General features: G+C 40.2%; 2 protein-coding genes across 5 annotated transcripts in view; one reads left to right on the forward strand and one right to left on the reverse strand.

Annotated features, from left to right (window-relative positions):
• Nucleotides 1-26,796, forward strand: part of CWF19L2 (CWF19 like cell cycle control factor 2) — a 175,137-nt gene that overhangs the window by 102,485 nt on the left and 45,856 nt on the right. For all 4 annotated transcript variants that reach the window (XM_050927803.1, XM_050927785.1, XM_050927811.1 and 1 more), the window contains exons 11-12: nucleotides 1,157-1,282; nucleotides 2,578-2,715. In XM_050927803.1, the coding sequence (XP_050783760.1) occupies nucleotides 1,157-1,282; nucleotides 2,578-2,715 (264 nt within the window). The remainder of the gene's footprint in view (nucleotides 1-1,156; nucleotides 1,283-2,577; nucleotides 2,716-26,796) is intronic.
• Nucleotides 1-26,796, reverse strand: part of AASDHPPT (aminoadipate-semialdehyde dehydrogenase-phosphopantetheinyl transferase) — a 1,013,205-nt gene that overhangs the window by 89,377 nt on the left and 897,032 nt on the right. The window lies entirely within an intron of this gene.

Consider the following 26,796-nt stretch of genomic DNA (forward strand, 5'->3'; position numbering starts at 1 on the left):
TATGGTAAACTGGTATAGTTGCCTAAAAAAGTTGCAAATTCCTGTACTTTATTCTAGAAGTCCACTTGATGGATGGTGACAATCTGAGCTTTAATGTTGGTATGGCATGAAATGAAATCCCTCTGCCATCAACAACCTAAGAAGGAGGCTGTACTTCCAAACATTGCTGGGTGGGGTTTGGAAGCCATGCCGCTTGTGATTCCGAAAGCTATGCAGAAGAGTAAACCAACCATAGGATTTAATCTTTTTTCATGAAGGTGGGGGAATGGAATCCTTCTGCCATCCCAAGTGCAATTTAAATCTTGATACCTGTCTTAGGATTTCATACCCATTCCTATCACCATAATATTTCAGCACATAAACTACCTGATGATTCAGTCATGGTTTTTCCTGCCCCTGTAACTTACTTACAACATCGATTGGCCTAGATAAACAAAATAATCTCTGTGTTGGGCTGGGTTGCATTTCTTACGAATGCTGTAGATCACATAGCCAAGATTTAAATAATTCCAAGCCTCATATTGTGGTGAAAGCAACGGATCTTTACTGACAAACATAACTGTAAAGACAAATTTGCTGTGTAACCAAGCATCTATCAGATGGTAATGATCTTTAGTGTATTTTTATTTTGACTTGTAAAATTAACACAATTGAGTTGAAATCCTTTTGATCTAATGAAGTGTGTAAAACTGTATAAGCTATGAGTAAGGCACAGCAGCATCAGGAACAGCACATATGCTACTGAATCTTACAATTTTTAAAATGGCATTTAGCGAACACATATTTTGTTGTTCTTTTTGTATTTAGTTTGATAGACTGTTAAAGAACTAAGATAATCGTTTTTCTGGATAACTGTTATCACTATTACATCTCTAGTCTTTTTAATAGGGTTTTTTTTTTTTACATTGGATTCTGTTATAAAAAACAGTTCTTTTCATTGATATAGTATTTTGTCAATCTTTGTTCCTGTTTGAGTATAGGATAGAGGAACTGTGTACTATATATTATTCCAAAATTATTTTTAAGCAAGTAGTAATAGCTGTTACATGCTTAAGGCTTCGGAATTTTAATAGTTTATTTGCTCTTGCCATTTTTTTGCTTTGTTTTACTGTTCCTATTCCATATTTTTAAAAACCTATTTTAAAACCTGACATAGGCTACAAGCTTGCAAGAAGACCATGAAGTGATCCTTGTCAGAACAGATCAATCTGGGAGAGCATGGCCTGTGAACTCAATGGCAGAACCACTGGAGCCGAAAGGAGGAAGACGGAAGAGACAGATGGTACACTTTATATAACATCTTTATTAGAATGTAATTCTTAGACTGCTTTGTAAATTTACTATTAGGAGGGCATAACTGGTGTATGTATTTATCGAAAGAGTAGGTAGGTAGCTGTGAAAATAAGTTAATTTTCAGTATAATTACATGAACTAGATGGTGAAAAATAGCTTTATTTTAAAGTTGTGGTGTTGCCCCTTAGAGTTTTCTTGGGGAATGTATTTAAATATACACCTAACCAAATGTTTTAAAACTTTTCAAGGTATTAATATATCTTAGCCAAATAAAATACGCTATTTATAAATCATGTAAATGTATATATTAAATCAAAAAAGATTAATAGAGCATCTTTTCACACCAAGCCAAATACCTTGATGATAACTTGTCTAGGTCCTAAAAGCTATTTGTTCTATTTTGTAGTTATGTGAAGCAAAACACTGAATAATGTTAAAGACATATGAATAGGGGGATCATCATCCTCTTCAGTAGAGCAAATATTGGCTTAAGTACATTTTGGGGAAGTGGCCATTTCTATTTATAGCACTGTACAATGTCTAGCTCACTCTGGGTGCTATTGTATTGTAAATATTAAATGATAATACTGGCTCAGTCTATATTTATTGGTCTATGTCATATTCATTGCAATGAGGGGTCCATTTCCTACTCTGTTCCATTTTACTCTTTCAAAAAAATGTCTATAACTTTTAAAATTAATTCTTGCAGGCCGGGACAATTTAGTAAAAGCCCATTCAATATCCACAGAAGGATTCTGAGTTTGGGTTTTGAGCTTCTGAGAACAGTAGAGGATTCATGTCTCTATTAAGTAATTCCTTGGCTAGTAAGACAGATCAACCTGACAAACAGGTGTGGTGAAAGAATTATTATCCATTTTGGAAAAACACCATCACCACTTATGTCAGTGTCCACCTACAATGTTCAGTCCTGAGCCTTTCCTGAAGAGAGACCACCAATTGTACAAACCAGGATGGTGTGGACAAACATCTAGTATGAACTAGGATGGAGCTTCACCAGCTATGGTGACATCCCACAACAGAGACATCAGCTTTTCATGAATTCTCCATGAGACATCTGTTGTTTCTGGCACAGGTCATAAAAAGTTCAAAGACTGATCTGAGTTATGGATATCTTTGGAACATCCCATTCTCATGTACTGTTTGCTTTTTCAGTTGATTTCCATGGTTCATTTCTTAAACATTTGAACTCTTTAACCCTTTTAGTGAAATCCTGGTCCCAGTGAAGTGCAGATTAATACTCATTATCAATCTCTCCGTTTTCAGGGTGCTACTCACATAGATAAAGAAAGAGTCAGATACTTTCAGGATGATGATGATCTGAGCCTGAAAGATTTGGTCAAAAATGAAAAGATGAGAACAGCAGAGGATCAAAACTCACTATTCATGCGAATGGCATCAAAGGTAAGGCATAATGTGAATATATTTGTTCTTAAGATTGAAATAGTATTTCCATTGTAAACCGTTATTTTCAAATTTCTTTAAAAAAATCACTGTTTGGGATTAATCTTCCTATTCTTCTTATTAGCCTGGATGTGGATTGTTTTGTTTTGTTTTTTGAAAGTTGGGTAAAAATTAGTTCAACTGTTTGAAAGAATTAATTTTTTTCATGTATTAAGAATTTTGTAAAGATGATTTCTTTGCACCCTGATAATTCAAATGAAATTTTATTTTGTCGTGTACACATGTTCTGAATGGTGGCTGTTTTGGCTTGTAAAAGATTTCTTTTAGGAATACATATGCACATATAAAGGATGTTATTCATTATCATCTCAAATATGGTATGCTACCTTCTTTAGTGCTTTAAATATATTTTAGTACCATTTTCCAAATGTCTACTGTGGTAGGTATATGTTAGTGTAATCATTCTTATAGCTGCAAATGCATTTAGGTGTGTTTTACTTCTTCGTCAAGTACAGCGAATAGAGAAGGAGACCTATCTTTTCATGTATCAGAGGGGTAGCTGTGTTAGTCTGGATCTGTAAAAGCAGCAAATAATCCTGTGGCACCTTATAGACTAACAGACATTTTGGAGCATGAGCTTTTGTGGGTGAATACCCACTTCGTCAGATGCATGTAGTGGAAATTTCCAAGGGCAGGTATATATATGCAGGCAAGCTAGTGATAATGAGGTAGTTCAATCAGGGAGGATAAGGCCCTGTTCTAGCAGTGGAGGTGTGAAAACCAAGGGAGGAGAAACTGCTTTTGTAATTGGCAAGCCATTCACAGTCTTTGTTTAATCCTGAGCTGATGGTGTCAAATTTGCAGATGAACTGAAGCTCAGCAGTTTCTCTTTGAAGTCTGGTCCTGAAGTTTTTTTGCTGCAGGATGGCCACCTTATAGTGTGGCCAGGGAGGTTGAAGTGTTCTCTTACAGGTTTTTGTATATTGCCATTCCTAATATCTGATTTGTGTCCTTTTATCCTTTTCCGTAGCGACTGTCCAGTTTGACCGATGTACATAGCAGAGGGGCATTGCTGGCATATGATGGCGTATATTACATTGGTGGAGGTGCAAGTGAATGAACCGGTGATGGTGTGGCTGATCTGGTTAGGTCCTGTGATGGTGTCGCTGGTGTAGATATGTGGGCAGAGTTGGCATCGCGGTTTGTTGCATGGATTGGTTCCTGAGCTAGAGTTACTATGGTGCAGTGTGCAGTTGCTGGTGAGAATATGTTTCAGGTTGGCGGGTTGCCTGTGGGCAAGGACTGGCCTGCCACCCAAGGCCTGTGAAAGTGTAGGATCATTGTCCAGGATGGGTTGTAGATCCCTGATGATGTGTTGGAGGGGTTTTAGCTGGGGACTGTATGGGATGGCCAGTGGAGTCCTGTTGGTTTCTCTCTTGGGTTTGTCTTGCAGTAGGAGGCTTCTGGGTACACGTCTGGCTCTATTGATCTGTTTCCTTATTTCCTCTTGCAGGTATTGTAGTTTTGAGAATGCTTGGTAGAGATTTTGTAGGTGTTGGTCTTTGTCTGAGGAGTTAGAGCAGATGCGGTTGTACCTCAGTGCTTGGCTGTAGACAATGGATTGTGTGATGTGCCCGGGATGGAAGCTGGAGGCATGAAGGTAGGCATAACGGTCGGTAGGTTTTCGGTATAGGGTGGTGGTAATGTGACCATAACTTATTTGCACCGTGGTGTCTAGGAAGTGGACCTCCCATGTAGATTGGTCCAGGCTGAGGTTGATGGTGGGGTGGAAGCTGTTGAAATCGTGGTGGAATTTTTCTAGAGACTCCTTCCCATGGGTCCAGATGATGAAGATGTCATCTTTTCATGAGGAAGAAAATCAGGGTAACACTCAAACTGATCAGATAGGATTCTGTGACTCCCATGAATTGGAGTCCTGCGGTGCAATAGGCAAAGCTTAGTTAAGCTAACTCATTGATGAGGATGTCAAATTCCTTGTGTGTAGAGTTTACAAATATCACTTTCAGAAGGGATAGGTAAAGGAAGTGGGGTGGAAATATGAGTTTCAGACTATTGCCAGCAATGCTGACACAGCAAAGACCTTTTTAACTGAAGCTAAGGATTTTTTTTAAAACAAAAAGCAACGGGGAGCATTGACTGATGATAGAGACTATTCGAACAGGATAATAAGAATATCTGCAAAACATCTTTCTTTGTTTAAAGTGGGATTATATAATGGTCAGTATGTATGTGGGTTTTTGTTTTTCCCCGCCCCCCTCGTGTAGATTTTTAGCTACAAGCTAATGGTGAGAAAACAGTAGTGGGGAAAAAGTAACGGTGCATGAAGCTGATAGTGGGAAATGAGCCTGGTGTAGTAAATAAGGGAAAAATTAAAGAGCTCCTAGTTTTTAGTGACCATAATATCAAGTCTCAGATACTGATGAAATTCTGACCAGTGCAATTCAGTGTAGAGACCTGTAAAATAATTAGTATGGGATCAAGGAGCCAACTTTGATATATGTGCTAAACTGATTATCTAGCATACTGATCAGGAAGATTAGTTCCATTTGAGAGCCATTGTGGAAATACCTTTAAAATCATCAGTTCAGTGCACAGCAGTTATAAAACACACACACTTGGTTTTACTAACAAATTAAGAGAACATAAAACTAAAGAAGTAGTGCTGTTCATGTAGGAGGTACTGCTTAACCTTCAGATGGGATAATATCATACCTCAAGAATAGGATCAGAGGGGTAGCTGTGTTAGTCTGGATCTGTAAAAGCAGCAAAGAGTCTTGTGACACCTTATAGACTAACAGACGTATTAGAGCATGAGCCATGATCCATGTTCTCTTAGTCCATAAGGTGCCACAGGACTCTTTGCTGCTTTTACCTCAAGAATCTAAGTCCCTTTTATGCTGGGTTAAGAAAATTAAATTTATCCTCTGTAGTGAATAGGGCTGGGTTAACCTAAGAGAAGTCTTCACAACTTTGACAGGTGTTAATAGAAAAAAGTTCTTTGGATGGGTCAATGATGCAGAACTATAACATTTATTTAAAAAAAATAATGAACTACAAGTCCATCAGTTTGGCAATATTTCATGTAAAACATAATGAATATGCTGCATGAAATAAATTGCCATGAAAGACCAGTGAAGCAGAGAAAGATAAATAAGTTTTAAAAATCTCAGTATCAGCAGAGGACTGAGGGACCTTGGCAAGAGAGCTAAAAGCAACAAAAGCTTCATGTTTTTGAAGGCTCAATAGCACATATCCAGCCTGCCTATCGAAGTCCAAAGATCTGCCTGTAAGAGGAAGAATATGGGGCTTCTGTTACTGCTGATTCCTTAGGCACCTATTTTAATAATTTTCAAGCATGGTTGCAAAATTTGTAAGATTATTCTCACTTGAGAATGATCTTGAGTACAACAGTATCAGGAAGAGGACCTGCAAGAAATCCAGACCCTTTTGGGAAAAATGGGATTTAATCCTTACCATTTGGCAAGTGACAGAAGAGGTTTTATTTTATATACTTCCTGATACAGAAAATATTGGGGAGGACTGGAACTCAGACGCTTCAATCACTTGGTTGTCAGAGAAAAGTTCTGAGTATGTGTCAGGCAGCAATTCTACCTGTACTTGAGAATGGACTGGTTATGTGCTCTGGACCAGGTGGGCACTTATATGCACACAGGAAATACAGAACATCCACTGGATATATCTCAGATATCTGATAGAGGAATAGCACAATCAAATCTGTGTTTGGTCTGGTATCTGTGAGGTGTGAGCTTATTAAATGCTGAGCATTAGTGGAGAGTGCTACTTAAGAATCATTTGTTCCTCTATTTGGATGATGGCTACCTCAAGGATAAGGATATCTCTCTATTCTACCATCAGGGTGCTAGAATCGCTAAGATTCACAGTAAACTCCCCAGATGCCAGTTTTTCTTCTGCAAGACCAAATGGAGAGCCCTGCTGGATGTGAAACTTATCTGAAAGCCTGCTTTTCTTCTACAGGAGTCGAGGAAGGAAAAAAAGTTGGCTTTGTTTTTATATTCCAACAGGGACCATGTCATAGATGTCGAGCACACTTCCAACCTTAGATAATCTTAGTGGATCCTGAGGGCTCAGTAATCAGAGAGCAACCAGAGACTTGTGCACTGCAATTGGATGTTGATCTCCATTCAAAGAGTTTGCACTTCATAGGCTGTTTGTGTTGCAGAATAAAACCTATCACAGTCCAAACTAAGGATGATTTTTGCCTGGCATGGAGAGCTCCCATGTTCAGGATGCTTATTCTTCACAGAGGTTCTGTCGTTAAGCATGGCCCTGGGTGTTCTGTAGGCTTTCAGAGACCTGTTTCTCAAAGGTGGTTTTGATTCTGGATGGTTAGACCACTGATTTGCACATGAGTTAGGAGAGTGGAATTAGGGAGTCTCTTTGTGTTGGAAAGCCTTGCAAGTGTGGAACTGGGCAGCATCACACGCAAGACTTTTGTCATTTATCTGGCAGGGAAGTGCAATACCCTCTAATGTAACTCTAAAGTTGTCCTTTCTTTGAGGAGTCCTTCAGGCAAGACTTGGAAAAGCTTTGTGGGCAGTTGGAAAAATCTAAAAAGCAATAACATCTGCCTGAAGGAAAGAATAAGGAAAGGCCAGCTGTCAGGAAGTCCTTTTGTAGAGATTATCAAAACATTAGAAAACAAGTTGTCTCATCCAGATGTGTTTTATCATGACTTTTGACAAAAATGTTGACTCTGGTCTCCGATAAAGATAAAGACCAGATTCTGCTTGCAGTTAAGTCAATGGGAAGAAAACAAAAAACTTGGTTTCAGATGCCATTTAAATGTGCTAATTAAGTGTAGTTACATATCGCATCATTTACAAAATACTAGCATACAAAAGTAAGCAAATGAACAGATAAGGATATTATAAACTCTCCATTGCCCACCTACTGTAGTAAGCACAGTCTAAATAACTGCATATTTCATCATAACACAACAGCCTTATCTCTGACCCATAGATTTTTTTTAGTGTATGTTTTTATCCTGATTTCAGTTAATGTATTTGTCAGCTGGTAGTGGAATTTCTTTTATAGAGTACTTATAACTGCTGGCCAAAATTTAAAAACCTGGATGCCTAAAATTAAATTCCTAAATCCATATTTATTCCCAATCACACAGATACTAAAGTTTTTAACTTTATGTATGAGTAGCTCATTTTAATGTTCGTGGGGCTACTTATATATGTAAGAATCATCCACATGTTGGAGTTCAATGAATGATTTAGTAATAGGCTTTATCTTGGATCAGAGGTGATTTGAGGTTGAAGAGCTTGCCAACCATTCTGTATTAGATGTCAGCTCTGGAGAGGAGCTTGTCAGCAATGAGGAGGAGGATGACAAAAAGGAAAATGGAGAAAAAGGTTGGAGTGATGAGACAGTCTTGCTTGACTCCTGTCTTGACTAGGAAGAGATCCGTTTCAAATCCATTGCTGACAACTGTCACAGAAATGTTGTCATGGAGAAGTTGGAGGATGGCAACAAATTTAGGTGAATTTAAGGAGAGTTCTCCACAGAGCCTCATTATTGATGGAGCTGAATGTTTTTGTGAGGTTGATGAAGGCCATGTACAGAGGTTGATGTTACTCGCTGAGCTTTTCTTGAAGTTGGAGGGTAGTGAAGATCATGTTGATTGTACCCCAGCATGGTCTGAATCCACATTGCAATTCTGGGAGGATTTCTTCAGCCAAGGGGAGCAGTCGATTGAGCAGAATTCTGGCAAGAATCTTTCTGGAGGTGAACAACAGGGCGATTCCTCGATAGTGTTCACAGTCCGATTTGTCTCCATTCTTGAAGATGGTCATGATCATGGCATCCCTAAGATCAGCTGGGATTTCTTCTGAATTCCAAATCTTAAGGATTAAAGCATGAAGCTGGTGAGCCAGTTCTTCTCCGTCATCTTTTGGGAGGGAGAGAAAGGAACACCCACAATCTAAGCACTGACATCTGATTGTCCATGCTCATGATCATGAAGATGTTTGCATCACCAAAGTACTAACTAGTACAGACGATTGTTGGACAGATCATTGCCTTATCCACTCCATCATTTCCATCAAACTCGCACCAAAATGAAAAATGTGGAAGAAATCAGCCAGACAGAAGATCAACCTTGAGAGTCTTAAGGCCCTCTTGAAAACGTGATCTTTTCCAGCAGTGCCTTACAAAGAAACTGATGAATACCAAAACTGAGATGGAGAACCCTGAAGATGATTGGAAAGCACTCAGATTGGTCATCCGTGCTGTATGTGAAGGAACACTGGGCTTCTCAACAGGGAACCACCAAGACTGATTTGACGAGAATGATCAGGAAATCCAAGAACTGATCCGTAAGTGTAAGGCCTTCTGTGCTTGGCTGAATGGCAGAATCAAAGCAGAATCAGTATGTTCACTATCAGCTTAAAGCTGAAGTTGAATGGAAAACCCGCAAAATGAAGAACAAATGGTGGAAGAACAAAGCAAAGGAGAGCCAACAACTTGGCAACACCCATGACTTGCACAGGTTCTTCAATGCCACCAAAGCCCTCCATGGTCCCAGTACCAAAGGACTAATCACCCCTTAGGTCCAGAGATGGAGCCAACCTCTTCAGGGACAACCAACTAATCAATGCATGATGGAAGAAATACTTCAAAGACCACCTGAATCATGACTTCAGTGTTGACGAAAGCATCTTTGACTTAATTCCTCAATATCCTATCAAGGATGACTTCAGACCCTCCAGAATTTGTCAAGGTACAGAAAGCCATCAAATAGATGAAGAACAGTAACGTATCTGGACCTGATGGAATCCCTGCTGAAGTCTTCATCATTACGATGTGACTTACAGGAACACTCCATTCCCATGCGCGTTGGCATTTAGATTTATCAGGAAAGAGACTTGATTGGTTTTCAGTCGAAAGAAAGCATAATTTCCAATTCTTTTTCTGTTAAAATTTGAAATAGTGTATGTAATAGTATATACATTTTGGAAGACTGACATTTTAAAAACAAAATATATGTAAAAAAGAAAAACAAAAGAAAATATTTATCTCTACTTCCTGTGACAAGTTTATGTTACATTAAAAAACCCATTGATTGTACTCTAAATCTGTGAAAACAGGTTATTCCATTTTGTATGCTTAAGAATATTAGACTTCTGTGTTCTTCCGTTTACCATCAGGCCTCTCAGAATTTCCCATCTTGAATAAAGATGTATCTTGGGATCTGAAAGGAAACATTGGAGTCAGGGGTGGAGATTGGAGGAAGTATGGGGGGCATTGCCTCCTCAAACCAGAGACAGTGCATAGGGGGAGGTGAAGGGGGTTGTGGGGTTCCGTGCCTCACCAGATTTCTGCCTTCCATTTAGCACAGTGGTTTTCAAACTGCGTGGCCTACTCCCATAGGGGGACGCTCCCCACAGTTGGAAAACTATTGCCTCTTGCCAGAAGCTGGCAGACTGGAAGCTGGTGGGAGCCACCCAGCCTGCTTGGGTCCCTAGCTCTTCATGCTGTGGGACTCTGAGCTGGATCACTTCTTCATGCCCAGGCACTCTCCAGACAGGGTAGGCAGCACAGCTCTGAGCTGCTCCCCTAATGTGCTCTTGCCTTTCCCCAAAGGAGCCTGGCACTTGCTAGGGATGCCCCCTGGAGCTGGCCTGTGCCTGTGGAGGCCGGCTGCCATGAGATGCTCCCATCTCGCTCACTGCTGCCCTGGCTCCTCAGGAGAGCTGCAGAGCCAGGAGTGCTGGGGCAGTGGAAAACAAGTGCCTAAGGGAGCATCTCACGGCCCTGTCAGGCCTCTAACTGTCACTTCTGGGGAGGCATGTTATCCCACGTGCCCCCTACACGCATTGCCTCTTGGGAAAATGTAACCCTGTGAGCCCTCCCTCCATGCCTTGCTTCTGTCCCTCCAAATATAGAAGTCAAACTATGCCAGTGGTTGGAGTGTGTTTTACTTCAACATTTTTGGCATCAAACTTTCTAATAAGATATACACATAAGCTATATGCCTCGGAAGCTTGTGGTTGGAGATTTTTGAGGCTAGATTAGATGAATATCTGTCAGGGATGGTCTAGGTAATAATTTAGTCCTGCTGAGAGTGCAGAGGACTAGACTTGATAACCTCTCGAGGTCCCTTCCAGTCCTACACTTCTATCATTATATGATACTGTAAAAATCTGGACTTACAGTCTCTCCTCTCTTTTAATCATCTTCCTACATTTCTTCCATGAGGATATGATCCAAAGTCTATCGAAATAAATAGACTTCCATTGACTTCAATAGATTTTGGCTCAAACCTGGCTGCTCTCTCTTTTATACTACTAAGCAAACATGCTTTACATCATGAGCCTGTTAGCAGGATAACTCTCTTGAAGCCAACAGATTGCTGTTTGCTAGGTCTTGTAGAAAAAGAGAAGTGTTTCAATGTGATAGAACATTGTACACTAGGGACTTATAATTTCCATTGGCTACACATCCTGTTTAAAGATGAAGTTTTATTCTGCTTCATATTATGCAAATTGAGTCTGGCTATCAGTTGCCCAAAATGTAGGTGACACCTAATTTATATTGTCGCTTGAGGAACAGGAAGGAGTGTGCCTGAGCTTGGATATTAAAGTACTGACATTAAAGTGCCTTTAAATTTGCATGCCATTTTGTAAAATGCCTTCCAGTTCACAGCTATTTCAATAACAGTGCTAGTGTATGAGCTTTGAGAACAGTCTGAAAGTTTGGATGTGCTTGTAGATGTAATGAGTGCTGCAGTCTTTGTGTACTTTGCATAGTTTGAAACATGAATAAAAAGTTAAAAATAATGATGATCTTTTAGAACATCTTGTGTTGCAGTGTGGGAGCTCTGCAGGTGAATCTTTAGAAAGCAAAGATAGCAATTGTAAATGGATGCAACAGAGTGCATTTCTTTTTCGTCCTGTAGGATTTTAAATTTAGCAGCTAAGCCTCCTGTTGTCAGTTTTAGTTAATAATATACTGCACAAAATTGACACTTAAGAATTACTTTCTCTTTTGTGTTTTCATTTGAGAGAGAAATCGAAAATATATCCACTAAAAGGAATCTGTCATTCTCAAGAAGAGGAGCAGAAGGAAGTTTCTGAAGGTCTAAAAATGATATCCTGCCTAGAAGGGAGGAAAAATATCCCTTAAACTCTTCTGAGTAGTCTCATTCATCTTATAAGGCTGAACTGCTGCTGTCAAGTGTCTGTCATTATTCCTAAGGCATAGCTATTGGCATAAAATAAATTATCCCTTGCAGGCAAGAGAATGTTAAAATATGCGTAATTTATAATACACAGGCATTATATAATTTACCCACACACATACCGGGGGTACAGTAGCAGTACCTATATTAAGCTTGCCTACCGTGTCCTATTTATTGAGCAACCCTTATATCCCGTGGAGAGATTACATATTCTGTGAATAAACCTCAGTATGACAGGCCCAAGTCTCATTCTGCTTAGCCACACTACGTGTTAGAAAGATTCTGCCAAATCAATATGTTTGATTATGTTGTCTCTATAGATAGCTCACTGTGTTAAGCATACTCATAAGAACGGCCATACTGGGTCAGACCAGTGGTCCATCTAGCTTAATATCCTGTCTTCTGACAGTGACCAATGCCAGATGCTTCAGGGGGAATGAACAGAACAGGTATTCATCAAGTGATCCATCCCCTGTTGCTATTCCAGTTTCTGGCAGAGTAGGCTAGGGACACTTCAAAGCATGGTTTTGCACTACTGCCCACCCTGGCTAATAGCCACTGATAGACCTATCCTTCATGAACTTCTCTAGTTCTTTTTTGAACCCTATTGTAGTCTTGGCGTTCACAACATCCTCTGGCAAAGAGTTCCACAGGTTGACTGTGCGTTGTGTGAAGGAATACTTCCTTTTGTTTGTTTTAAACCCGCTGCTTATTAATTTTATTTGGTGACACCTAGTTCTTGTGTTATGAGGAGTAAATAACACCTCCTCATTTACCTTCTTCACACCGATCGTGATTTTATAGACCTCTATCATATCCCTCCCTTAGTTGTCTCTTTTCCAAGCTGAAAAGTCTGTCTTATTAATCTCTCCTCTTATGGAAGCTGTCCCCTAATCATTTTTGCTGCCCTTTTCTGTACCTTTTCCAATTCCAATACATCTTTTTTGAGATGGGGCGACCACATCTGCACACAGCATTCAAGATGCAGGCATACCATGGACTTATATAGAGGCAATATGAAATTTTCTGTCTTTGTATCTATCCCTTTCCTAATGATTCCCAACATTCTGTTAGCTTTTTTGACTGTCACTGCACATTGAGTGAATGTTTTCAGAGAACTATCCATGACAACTCCATGATCTGTTTCTTAAATATTAACATCTAATTTACACCTCATCATTTTGAATGTATAGTTGGGATTATGTTTTCCAATATGCTTTATTTTGCATTGAAGAACATTGAATTTCATCTGCCATTTTGTTGCCCAGTCACCCAGTTTTGTGAGATCCCTTTGTAACCCTTCGCAGTCTGCTTTGAACTTAACTATCTTGAGTAGTTTTATATCACTTGCAAATATTGCCACCTCACCATGTACCCCTTTTTCCAAATCATTTATGAGTATGTTGAACATTACTGGTCCCAGTTCAGACCCATTGGGGACACCACTATTTACCTCTTTCCATTCTAAATACTGACCATTTGTTCCTACCCTTTGTTTCACATCTTTTAACCAGTCACTGATCCATGAGTGGACCTTCCCTCTTATCCCATGACAGCTTACTTTGCTCGAGAGCCTTTTGTGAAGGACCTTATCAAAGACTTTCTGAAAATCTGTGAAAACTATATCTTCTTAATCATCTTTGTCCACATGCTTCCTGACCCCCTCAAAGAATTCTAATAGATCAGTGAGGCATGATTTCCCTTTACAAAAAACATGTTGACTCTTTCCCAACAAATCATGTTCATCTATGTGTCTCATAATTGTATTCTTTATTATAGTTTTAACCAGTTTGCCTGGTACTGAAGTTAGGCTTACTGGCCTGTAATTGCCAGGACTGCCTCTGGCGCCTTTTTAAAAATCGGTGTCACATTGGGTATTCTCCAGTCATCTGGTACAGAAGCTGATTTAAATGATAGGTTACATACCAGTTAGTAGTTCTGCAATTTCACATTTGAGTTTCTTCAGCACCTCGATCATCCAGTGGCAATAAACAAAAATTCATGGCCTGTGACCTGTCCATGACTTATACTTTAAATACCTGTGATTAAATCTTGGGGGTGCGGGGAGAGGTGCCAGGGAGGCTGCTATTGGGAGGGTGCCCGGGGCCAGCGGCACCGGCTGCCAGGGGCTATGGACCATGGCTGCTCCGTCCGGCTGCTTAGGGACTGCTGCCTGTGTGAGCGGACCGTGGCTTCTCCAGCTGGCCTCCAGGGGATCGCTGCCTAGGCCAGTAGACAGTTGCTGTTCTGGCAGGCCAGCTGGGGACCACTGCCTGAGCCGTGAATAGCAGCTGCTCCGGTCAGTCTGCCTGGGACCGCTGCCCATAATTGTGGCTGCTTTAGCCAGCCGGGAACCGCTGCCTGGGGCCAAGGACTGCGGCTGCTCTGGCTGGCCAGCCGAGGACCGCTGCCCAGGAGCAAAGACTGCCACTGCTGATGTGGCTGTCCTGGATGTCACCTAAGCAGCTGGACCCAGAGCCAGCTGCTTGGGCGGCCCTGGAGTCAGCCACACTGACCCTTGCAGAAGTCACGGAGTTCGTGGAAAGTCACAGAATCCATTACTTCCATGTCAGACACGGAGCCCCAACAATAAGACAATAAATATCATAATGCCACTATTCATGGTACTCCCACGCCTTGAATACTGCATTCAATTCTGGCCATCCCATTTCAAAAAAGATGTATTAGAATGGAAAAGGTACAGAGAAGGGCAACAAAATGATTTAAGGATATGGAACAGCTTCCATATGCTGAGAAATTAATAAGACTGGGACTGTTCAGTTTTGAAAAGAGACAACTAAGCAGGTATATGATAGAGGTCTATAAAATCATGTGGAAAAAGTGAATAAGGAAGAGTTATCTACCACTTCACATAACACAAGAATCAGGGTGTCACCGAAATAAATTAATAGGCAGCAGGTTTGAAATAAACACAAAGAAGTATTTCTTCACACAACACACTATTGTTACACGGTCAGCTGGTGGAAATCATTGCTAGGGGATGTTGTGAAGGCCATAAGCGTAACTAGAGTCAAAAAAGAACTAGATAAGTTCATGGAGGATAGGTCCATCAATGGCTATTAACCATTCTTATATTCCCTGAGCATTTTGATTTAAAGCCTTTTTCCAGTAACCTCCAACCCATCATTTCCAAGGGAGGGAAAAGTTTTTTTCTACCTTGTCTATTTTAAGACAGCATACTTTAAAATCATGACACTGTGGTGTATGGAAAATCTATTTTAGGTATGTCACGCTGTATAGAGTGGCTCACGACCGTGAGTGCCTACCTCCGGGCAGACAGTCAGAAAACAGAGCAGACACTCCAAACCGGTGGTGTGTTCTATAATTAGATTTCACCAATCCAATAACAAATGTGAACTCCTGGATTGCTGTACCAGTCTTACCACAGAGTCACAGACAGTCCCCTTAGACTCTCTAGTCTGTCTTGCCACCCAGAAAAACTGGACTTTGTGATAAAAGATCACTTAGACCAAAAATCATGCCACATTTAAGTTGTTTCCAGTTCCAAGAAGCCAGTCATTTATCCCAGATCAATTGGTACCTAGACCTTACACCAAAGACAATGCTGGTAGCTAATTATGTAGTAAACTAACTATAGGGTTATTAGCTGAGAAAAAAGAATGAGATGGGAACCTGGCAGGTAGTGACCATGAGATGCTCAAGTTCAGGATTCTGACACAAGGAAGAAAGAAGAGCAGCAGAATGTGGACCCTGGACTTCAGAAAAATGACTTTGACTCCCTCAGAGAACTGATGGGCAGGATCCCCAGGGAGAATAACATGAGGCGCAAAGGAGTCCAGGAGAGCTGGCTGTATTTTAAAGAATCCTTATTGAGGTTGCAGGAACAAACCATCCTGATGTGTAGAAAGAACAGTAAATATGTCAGGCGACCAGCTTGGCTTAACAGTGAATTCCTTACTGATCTTAAACACAAAAAAGAAGCTTACAAGAAGTGGAAGATTGGGCAAATGACCAGGGAGGAGTATAAAGATATTGCTCAGGCTGCAGGAGTGAAATCAGGAAGGCCAAATCACACTTGGAGTTGCAGCTAACAAGAGATGTTAAGAGTAACAAGAAGGGTTTCTTCAACAAGAAGAAAGTCAAGGAAAGTGTGGGCCCTTTACTGAATGAGGGAAGCAACCTAGTGACAGAGGATGTGGAAAAAGCTAATGTAATCAATGATTTTTTTGCCTCTGTCTTCATGAACAAGGTCAGCTCCCAGACTGCTGCATTGAGCAGCACAGTATGGGAAGGATGTGACCAGCCCTCTGTGGAGAAAGAAGTGGTTTGGGACTATTTGGAAAAGCTGGATGAGCACACAAATCCATGGGGCTGAATGCGCTGCATCTGAGGATGCTAAAGGAGTTGACTGATGTGATTGCAGAGCCATTGGCCATTATGTTTGAAAACTCATGGCGATTGGGTGAGGTTCCGGGTGACTGGAAAAAGGCTGATGTAGTGTCCATCTTTAAAAAAGGGGAGGAGGAGAAGGATCCGGGGAACTACAGGCCAGTCAGCCTCACCTCAGTGCCCGGAAAAATCATGGAGCAGGTCCTCAAGGAATCAATTCTGAAGCATTTAGAGGAGAGGAAAGTGATCAGGAACAGTCAGCATGGATTCACCAAGGGCAAGTCATGCCTGACCAACCTGATTGCATTCTATGATGAGATAACTCGCTCTTTGGGGAAAGCGGTGGACATGATATGTCTTGATTTTAGAAAGCTTTTGATACGGTCTCCCACAGTATTCTTGCCGGCAAGTTAAAGAAGTATGTACTGGATGAATGGACTTTAAGGTGGATAGAAAGCTGGCTAGATGGTCGGGCTCAATGGGTAGTGATCAATGGCTCCATGTCTAGTTGGCAGCCGGTATCAAATGGAGTGCCCCAAGGGTCGGTCCTGGGGTCAGTTTTGTTCAATATCTTCATTAATGATCTGAAGGGTGGCATGGACTGCACCCTCAGCAAGTTTGCAGATGACACTAAACTGGGAGGAGTGATAGATACACTGGAGGGTAGGGATAGGAGCCAGAGTGACTTAATCAGATTTGGAGGATTGGGCCAAAAGAAAGCTGATGAGGTTCAACAAGGACAAATGCACACAAGGACAAGAAGGACGGAAGACTCCTATGCACCGCTATAGGCTGGGGACCAACTGGCTAAGTGGCAGTTCTGCAGAAAAGGACCTGGTGATTACAGTGGACGAAATGCTGGATATGAGTCAACAGTGTGCCCTTGTTGCCAAGAAGGCTAACAGCATATTGGGCTGCATTAGTAGGAGCATTGCCAGCTGATCGAGGAATGTGATCATTCCCCTCTATTCAACATTGGTGAGGCCTCCTCTGGACTACTGTGTCCAGTTTTGGGCCCCACACTCAAGAAGGATGTGGAAAAATTGCAAAGAGTCCAGCAGAGGACAACAAAAATGATTAGGGGACTGGAACACATGACTTATGAGGAGAGGCTGAGGGAACTGGGATTGTTTAATCTGCAGAAGAGAAGAATGAGGGGGGATTTGATAGCTGCTTTCAACTATCTGAAAGGGGGTTCCAAAGAGGATGGATCTAGACTGTTCTCAGTGGTACCAGATGACAGAACAAGGAGTAATAGTCTCAAGTTCAGTGGGGGAGGTTTAGGTTGGATATTAGGAAAAACTTTTTCACTAGAAGGGGGGTGAAGCACTGTAATGGGTTACCTAGGGAGGTGGTGGAATTTCCTTCCTTAGAGGTTTTTAAGGTTAGGCTTGACAAAGCCCTGGGTAGGATGATTTAGTTGGGGATTGGTCCTACTTTGAGCAGGGAGTTGGACTAGATGACCTCCTGAGGTCCCTTCCAACCCTGATATTCTGTGATTCTATGAGAGTTATTGTTATGGTATAATTCCCCACTCTGAACCTTGGCGTCCAAAAGATGGGGTACCAGAATGAATTTCTCTAAGCTCAATTACCAGCTTAATACTTGTAGCGCTGCCACCAACCAGGAATTTCAGTGTCTGGTACACTCTGGTCCCCCCCAAAACCTTGCCGGGGGACTCCCAAAACCCAGTCCCTCTGGATCTTAACACAAGGAAAGTAAACCCTTTCCCTCACTGTTGCCTCTCCCAGGCTTCCCCTTCCTGGGTTACCCTGGAAGATTACTGTGATTTAAACTCCTTGAATCTTAAAACAGAGAGGAAAATTCACCTTCCCCCCTCCTTTTCTCTCCTCCTCCCAGACTCTCCCTGAGAGAGAAAGTAATTCTAACACAGAGAGAAATTTAACCTTTCTCTCCTGCTTCCCTCCTTTCTCCCCACCAATTCCCTGGTGGATTCACCAGAATAAAAAAACAATCAGGTTCTTAAACAAGGAAAACTTTTAACTGAAGAAAGAAAAAAAACAGTAAAAATTATTTTTGTAAATTTAAGATGGAATATGTTACAGGGTCTTTCAGCTATAGACACTGGGAATACCCTCCCAGCCCAAGTATTCAAGTACAAATTAAAATCCTTCTAGCCAAATACACATTTGAACTCCTTCCAGCCAAATACACATTTGCAAATAAAGAAAACATACATGAGCCTAACTCGCCTTATCTACCTAGTACTTACTATTCTGAGTACATAAGAGCCTGTATCAGAGAGATTGGAGAGAAACCTGGTTGTTCATCTGGTCACTCTCAGAACCCAGAGAGAACAATAACCAAACACTAACAGCACACACAAAGACTTTCCTCCCTCAAGATTTGAAAGTATCCTGTCCCCTGATTGGTCCTCTGATCAGGTGACAGCCAGGCTCACTGAACTTGTTAACCCTTTACAGGCAAAAGAGACGTGAAGTACTCCTGTTCTATTAACTCTTAACTATCTGTTTATGACAGTTATTGAGAGGTTAAAACAGGTAAAATATATGTACAGGTGAGTCAGAGTCTATAATTCCAAATAATAGCAGGTGTAGTAGCAATCTGAATGTTTCCCAAAAGTAACTCAGGGCTACCCAGTATAACTCTGGGGATCTCAGTCTTCTTGTTTAGTTATTCTGCCCTGTTACAATCTAGAAATGCAGTGAGCGTTGTCTCACAAAAAACAAGCTGGCAGGCGGGCTCTTCCTTTGATGACAGAGGGTGAAAAATGCATTTAGACTCTCTGACCTCCGATCATCACACAGAATGACCACTTGCTTTGAAATTATCATTTTTCTGATAAAGTTCTTCATCTGTATTCCACAAGGGTTCTTTCTGGTTTGAAGGGTTATTTAGTTGCAGAAGTATGCACAATGTAAACATTTGCTACTATATTATAACGGGATATGGGTAAGTGAAAAGAATGCATGTAACATCCCATTAGTTTTCATTAAGTTTAAACACCAAATACACTCTTACACATTTAACAATCACTTTGATCTATACTAATACACAAATGAATTGTTCTGGGGCTTTGGCATGAGGTGGCACCTGGTCTGCCAGTGTCTCAAGATAACCTTTTGATGACTCTAATTATAGGTTTCTTCTCCCTCTTCAGAAATGGAGTTGGACATGTGATGCTAGTGGAGCCTAAATTTATAGATGCAGTATAGAAATACTACCAATAAAATATATAAAAGCTCACTGATAAGCTTTTCTGGAAAATATGTAGCATATAAGAATATATGTGAAGTATAAAGTTTTTATTACTGCTAGTTTCAAATAACCAGTTTAATTCACTTACGGCTTTGGCTCTTGTGAGTAATTCGCTATCCCAAATGCATGCTGATAAACTCTTTATACCACACCTCATTAATCTCTCTCTCTCTCTCTCTAATTTGATATCCATAGTTTTTGGGCACAACCATAATAAAAATGATTTTTTAGGTTATGATGTGAAAATTATATTTAAGGCACTTCTGTTATTTTTAGTCAAAACCTTTCACTTTTTTGATAAATTTACACTAAACTGAAGAATGTGACAGATTTATTATAATAAGGTTAGGCCCTCTTGACTTTTTATGATACTCATTAGAAATAGCTTAACTTTTAAAAATAAAAATCTGCTTCTCATTAATTTATAACAGGGCACTAGATCCTTTAGTTATTTGGGGCGGCAGAAAGGGTAAATAATCGTGTTATTAATATTTGATTTTTAGTTATGGATTTGCCCAGGAACTTAAAAATCACTTGTATATTAGTAACTCTCTGGTTCCAAAGACAATATGGTGGAAACCCAGATTCTGTTCCAGATTCTGCCTTTGACTTGCTGTGTAACCTTGAACAGGTTACCTCACCTTTGTGCCTCACAAGTTTCCCTGTCTGTAAAATCTATACTTGATATTTGTGACTGAAAAGTATCATTTAAGAGCTTAATACTGTTGCTGCTGTGAACTCTGTTACATAATAAACCTAATTTGCTGTCAGTTAAACTGGTGAAACCTCTTTGGCACAACACACTTCACAAATATATCAAAGGCAGGATCAAAGAAGCTCTTATGCTCTGTTGCCTTCTATAAATGTCTTTTTTGGGGGGTATTTTTATAAAGGGCTAAATATGTGAATGGTGTTCTATAAATAACTGACTCAATATTATTTTGAACACGTATCTTTGGGTTTACATAATTTAATGTATCTGACAGGTCTTGTTTCTTTAGTTTTGTTACTTTTTAATCAAAATGTAGAGCAGAGCAAAAACAGATCAGATCTTAGACATAAAAACAAATCAACATTAATAAAACACAGACAGTATGAAAAAAAAAACCTGGAAGCATCCACAATCACATAGATGCAGTCTATGTTAAATTGCCAGGTCAACATCAGAAGTATTCTGAATTAAATCAAAGTGTAACTGAAGTCTTGTACAACATTGTCGTGGTTGTTTTGTGTACTATAATTATGCCCAGAGGCAACTAGAATGTGCAGAGAATTCAAAGTTCCACATTTAAAAGCAGAGTTCTGAGGTTAAAAGATGTGTGTTTGTTTGGTTTATTAAAAAATACTTTATATGATTGCTGACTTCCCTGCCTTCTGCCATGCCACTGAATTTTTAACTCTTAATGGCTAATTATAACAAAATGTATAATTTTCCATTTTAAAAAATACAAGACATCTAAGCAAACTTCAAAGTTGGATAGGGATGCCTCTCTACCTAAGAATATTCTGATATCAAAGCATTAAAACTCAATCAATCGAACGCTAAAATAGTCCTACGTTGGTTTCTAGCCGTTAATAATAATTTTTGCATGTCAGTGACACTGACAGGCCCAAACCAGGATTGGGGCATTGTTGTGCTGGATGCTGTTCAATTATATTACAATTTCAAATACTATCGATCTGATGTAATGATTATTTTACAATTTTAGCTGGATTTATTTCAATTAACAGAGTCTGGTGGCATACATTGAGCCTGCAAACTTAGGTGTCAGTGGTCATAGTGTGACTTGGACTAGTAATAAGGAGATTAACATAATTAAACCTTGTAAGTGCAATATTAATGATTTGATTTAGGCAAATGTTGTTTGAATGAGAACTGAAAGAAGACTTTTCTGAAGTGATTTGACATAAACAATAGGTGTTAAATGCTAACTAAATTTAAATGTGTTGGAGATGTCACTCAGACTCATATTCTAAAATAAAAATGTGGTGGTTTTTGTTGCAGTTTCCCAAAATATATTACGAGTACAATATTCCATAAATATAAACTGACATTTAACATTAAAGACGTTAAGTGTTGCTATGGCAATTTAAAATCAAACTGAAACATTTCATACACTCTATAGACCTTTCAGATTTTCATAGCAGCACTGCACTTTTATTAAATTATATGGAATAAACTTGAAATTCAATTGTATTAGTGATCGAACAGGAAAAACTAAGGCTCAATAGGTGTCTGCAAAACATTAATTGAGACAAAAGATAAAAATAACATTTACAAAAATCTGGAAGTGAGCTTGGTAGAAAAATGCAGGTTTATTTCATTACATTTGTATTATATTTAATTAGATTTTCTCTCTTTGCACCAAAATATACAGAGGTAATTTTCAAATCAAAAAGATAATTCTTCTATGTATATCTCAGATGTATGACATTAATAGTCTACTCTTGGAGCAGAATCCTGTCTAGTGGGACTTATTTTCGTTGTACTACTGACACACTACTTTAATACTAATCCCTTTCCAAAGGCTGCTCTCAAAGAGCATGCTAGTGTCAGAGGGATAAAAGATGCAATAAATACAGCATCTCAGTATGAATATACAGACTGTCAGCAGTTTGTAACATTCTAGGTGGTCTCTATAGCAGTGGAAAAACTGAATCAATATAGTATTAGACTGATTTATACACTTCTGGCCATCTAAATGTATGTGTTGACAGGAGCTTGAAACAAAGTTGCGCCACAAAGTGTTTGTAGCACAGATCTCAGATTGTCTCTCCGAGAGAGACCATCCATGCCATTAGCCCTCATTTTCTCATCAGAAAGAAACAACATCTCAATAGCTCAAGCAGAAGTAATACTTATATTATCTTAGACTTGCTTAAGTCAGAAAGGGTATGATAATACTGAAATGTTCCTTTTCATTCATCTTCACAAAGTTATATTGCAGGTGTAAATAGGCTTTATCAGTTTATATTATGCTGGATTCTTTCCTTCTCACATATCATGCTCACTAATAAAATTGGGGGATTTCAATCACCCTTACATCTGCTGCGAGAGCAATACAGCAGTGCACAGAAAACCCAGGAAGTTTTTGGAGACTGTTGGGGACAACTTCCTGGTGCAAGTGCTGGAGGAGCCAACTAGTGGCCGTGCTCTTCTTGACCTACTGCTCACAAACAGGGAAGAATTGGTAGGGGAAATAGAAGTGGGTGTCATCGAGTTCAGGATCCTGACAAAAAGAAGAAAGAAGAGCAGCAGAATGTGGACCCCAGACTTTGACTCCCTCAGGGAACTGATAGGCGGGATCCGCTGGGAGGCTAATATGAGGGGAAAAGGAGCCCAGGAGAGCTGGCTGTATTTTAAAGAAGCCTTATTGATGGCGCAGGAACAAACAATCCCGATGTGCAGAAAGAATAGCAAATATGGCCAGCGACCAGCTTGGCTTAACAGACAAATCTTCGGTGAGCTTAAACACAAAAAGGAAGCTTACAAAAAAGTGGAAACTTGGACAGATGACTAGGGAGGAGTATAAAAATATTTCTCGAGCATGCAGGGGTATAATCAGGAAGGCCAAAGTACAATTGGAGTTGCAGCTAACAAGGGATGTGAAGGGTGACAAGAAGGGTTTCTATAGGTATGTTAGCAACAAGAAGATGGTCAGGGAAAGTGTGAGACCCTTACTGAATGGAGGAGGCAACCTAGTAATAGTTGATGTGGAAAAAGCTGAAGTACTCAATGCTTTTTTTGCCTCAGTCTTCACAGACAAGGTCAGCTCCCAGACTGTTGCACAGGGAACACAGTATGGGGAGGTGGTGAGCAGCCCACAGTGTTGAAAGAACAGGTTAAGGACTGCTGGAAAAGCTGGACATGCAAAAGTCCATGGGTCCGGATCTAATGCATCCAAGGGTGCTGAGGGAGTTGGCTGAAGTGATTGCAGAGTCATTGGCCATTATCTTTGAAAAAGGGAAATATAGTGCTCATCTTTAAAAAAGGGAAGAAGGAGCATCCGGGGAACTACAGGCTGGTAAGCCTCACCTCAGTCCCTGGAAAAATCATGGAGCAGGTCCTCAGGGAATCCATTTTGAAGCACTTGGAGGTGAGGAAGGTGATCAGAAACAGTCAGCATGGATTCACCAAGGGCAAGTCAATCCTGACTATCTTAATTGCCTTCTATGATGAGATAACTGGGTCTGTGGATGAGGGGAAAACAGTGGATGTGTTATTCCTTGACATTAGCAAAGCTTTTGATATGGTCTCCCACAGTGTTCTTGTTAGCAAGTTAAAGTAGTATGGATTGGATGAATGGACTATCAGGTGGATAGAAAGCTGGCTAGAACATTGGGCTCAGTGCATAGTGATCAACGGCTTGATGTCTAGTTGGCAGCCAGTATCAAGTGGCGTGCCCCCAGGTTTGGTCCTGGGGCCAGTTTTGTTCAACATCTTCATTAATGATCTGGATGATGGGATGAATTGCACCCTCAGCAAGTTCACGGATGACACTAAGCTGGGGGGAGAGGTAGATACACTGGAGGGTAGGGATAGGGTCCAGCGTGACCTAGACAAATTGGAGGATTGGACCAAAAGAAATCTGATGAGGTTCAACAAGGACAAGAAGGACAGAAGAATCCCATACACCTCGATAGGCTGGGGACCGACTGGCTAAGTGGCAGTTCTGCAGAAGAGGACCTGGGGATTACAGTGTATGAAATGCTGGATATGAGTCAACTGTGTGCCTTTGTTGCCAAGAAGACTAACAGCATATTGGGCTGCATTAGTAGGAGCATTGCCTGCAGATTGAAGGAAGTGATTATCCCCCTCTGTTCGGCACTGGTGAGGCCACATCTGGAGTATTGTGTCCAGTTTTGGGCCCCCCCACTACAGAAAGGATGTGGACTAATTGGAGAGTCCAGCGGAGCGCAGTGAAAATGATTAGGGGGCTGGGGCACATGACTTATAAGGAGAGGCTGAGGGAACTGGGGTTATTTAGTCTGCAGAAGACAAGAGTGGGGGGAGATTTGATAGCATCCTTCAGCTACCTGAAGGAGGGTTCCAAAGAGGATGGAGCTAGGCTGTTCTCAGTGGTGGCAGATGACAGCACAAGGAGCAATGGTCTCAAGTTGCAGTGAAGGAAGTCTAGGTTGGATATTAGGAAAAACTATTTATTTATGAAATTTTTGTTTCCACCATAAAAAGTTATGTTTCTATAAGATGTTCAGGGACAATGATTGTTTTCCTGATCCCTTCACTATATGTGTTTAGATGTAATAGTTTGAGTCCCTACTCCCATCTCAATACATCATACTATTTTACTTTTCAAATTTCAACCCCTTTCCTGTGGGGTATTCCTTTATTCTTTACATAAAATAGCAAACCTAAGAATTAGCGTAAGTTTTCTTCTGAGCTCACTGTTCCTGTGAGTTTTCTCCTGCAAGATCGCCTGTATCTATTGCTATCACATCTTATCCTAGAGAATCTCTAACTTCTGTCATTCTGAGTTGAAGTTAATGAGACTTTCCCGGTCTGGGAGCCAAGATGAAATGGCAGAGTAGCCCTGCATTTCTATGAAGGGTTCTAGAATCTGGCACCTTGTCACAGTGTTCACTTTAGTCCCACCTATCCCTAAAATTATTGTTCCTGCTGCAATCACTAGTCACTAGGGAGAAAAAGTAAGATAACTTAAGTCTTTCTTCAAATACTTATTACTAAAACCCATATGCTCAATATATATAAATAGATAAAATGAGATCCAGCCATCTCAAGCTCTTCTTTTCCACGCAGTAATAGAACACTAGCCCCAAACTCAAGGGGATAGCCTTTGATTATCTTGATTTCACTCTCTAAAGTGAACCTGGAGTACTTGCTTGTGTTCTAAAAGATGCACAAATTTCAGTTTTCCTGGACTTGTCAGGAAGTAAACTTACCTTGTACATGGCACATAACTGGAACTTTTTACCTCACAAACAATTTTACAATCTGGATAATGGAATGGAGAGTATGTTACAAAATTTGTGGAATACTCCAACATCAGAGGGCTTACAAGCACTTTGGAGGTCAGGATTGCAATTCAAAATGCTCTTGACAAATTGGAGAATTGGTTCGAAAACAATAAGATGAAATTCATGAAGACAAGTGCAAAGTACAACACTTGGGAAGGAAAAATCAAATACACAACTATAAAATGGGGAATAACTAGCTAGGCAGTAATACTGCAGAAAAGAATCTGGGGGTATAATGGATCACAAACTCAATGAGTCAACAGTGTGACGCAGTTGCAAAAAAGGATAATACTATTCTGGGGTGTACTCAGAATAGAGTCATATGTAAAATAGGGGAGGTAACTGTCCTGCTCTACTGAACATTGGTGAGGCATCAGCAGGAGTATTGCATCCAGTTTTGGTTGCCAACCCTTTAAGAAAGATGTGGAGAGGATCCAGAGGAGAGTAACAAAGTGATAAAAGGCTTAGAAAACCTGACCTATGAGAAAAAGTTTAAAAAATTAGACATGTTTAGTCTTTAACAAACAAGATTAAGGGCTGGAGGGAGACCTGATGAGTCTTTTAAGAACAAATTAGACAAAAGTTTGTCAGGGATGGTCTAGATATATTTGGTCCTACCTCAAGATGGAGGGACTAGATATGATGACTTCTTGAGGTCCCTTCTAGCCCTATATTTCTGTGATTCTATGATTATGCCAAAGTTGTTCATTCCAGAGTGCAACACAGACTGCAACTCTGTACAAACTATATACAAGAATTACTCCATCTGTCCCTGAAATTCTGTCACTTTTTGGGTGAAATCTGCAACTGTTTAATGGCAGACAGCAAAATTATACAATGGTTAAGAACAGAGAATAAAAAATATCGTATCCACTGAGAGTATGGGGAAATGTGGGCAGGCAGAATGTAATTACTCAAGTTAGAATTTGGCTAATCATGTCAACAGATGGATTTGGAGAATAGTTAGAAAATGAGAGAATGGGACACGGAATAAAAGATGTAAGTGAGAGTCTAGGTATCCAGAAATAGTAGAGTTTCAGGTTGATGGAGCAATATACTTACAGAACTAATAATAAACAATTCTGCACATATATACAAGAATGCTAACTGGTTTATGGGAAATTACATTAAATTTGCTCATGTGGAATACATTTTTAATGAATTAGTGCATGTGAAAAACCCTGTATTTTCAGCCAGGAAACTGAGCAGTTGTATCCATAGAA

The sequence above is a fragment of the Gopherus flavomarginatus genome, chromosome 1, assembly GCF_025201925.1.
Source record: "Gopherus flavomarginatus isolate rGopFla2 chromosome 1, rGopFla2.mat.asm, whole genome shotgun sequence".
NCBI classification, from domain to species: domain Eukaryota; kingdom Metazoa; phylum Chordata; order Testudines; family Testudinidae; genus Gopherus; species Gopherus flavomarginatus.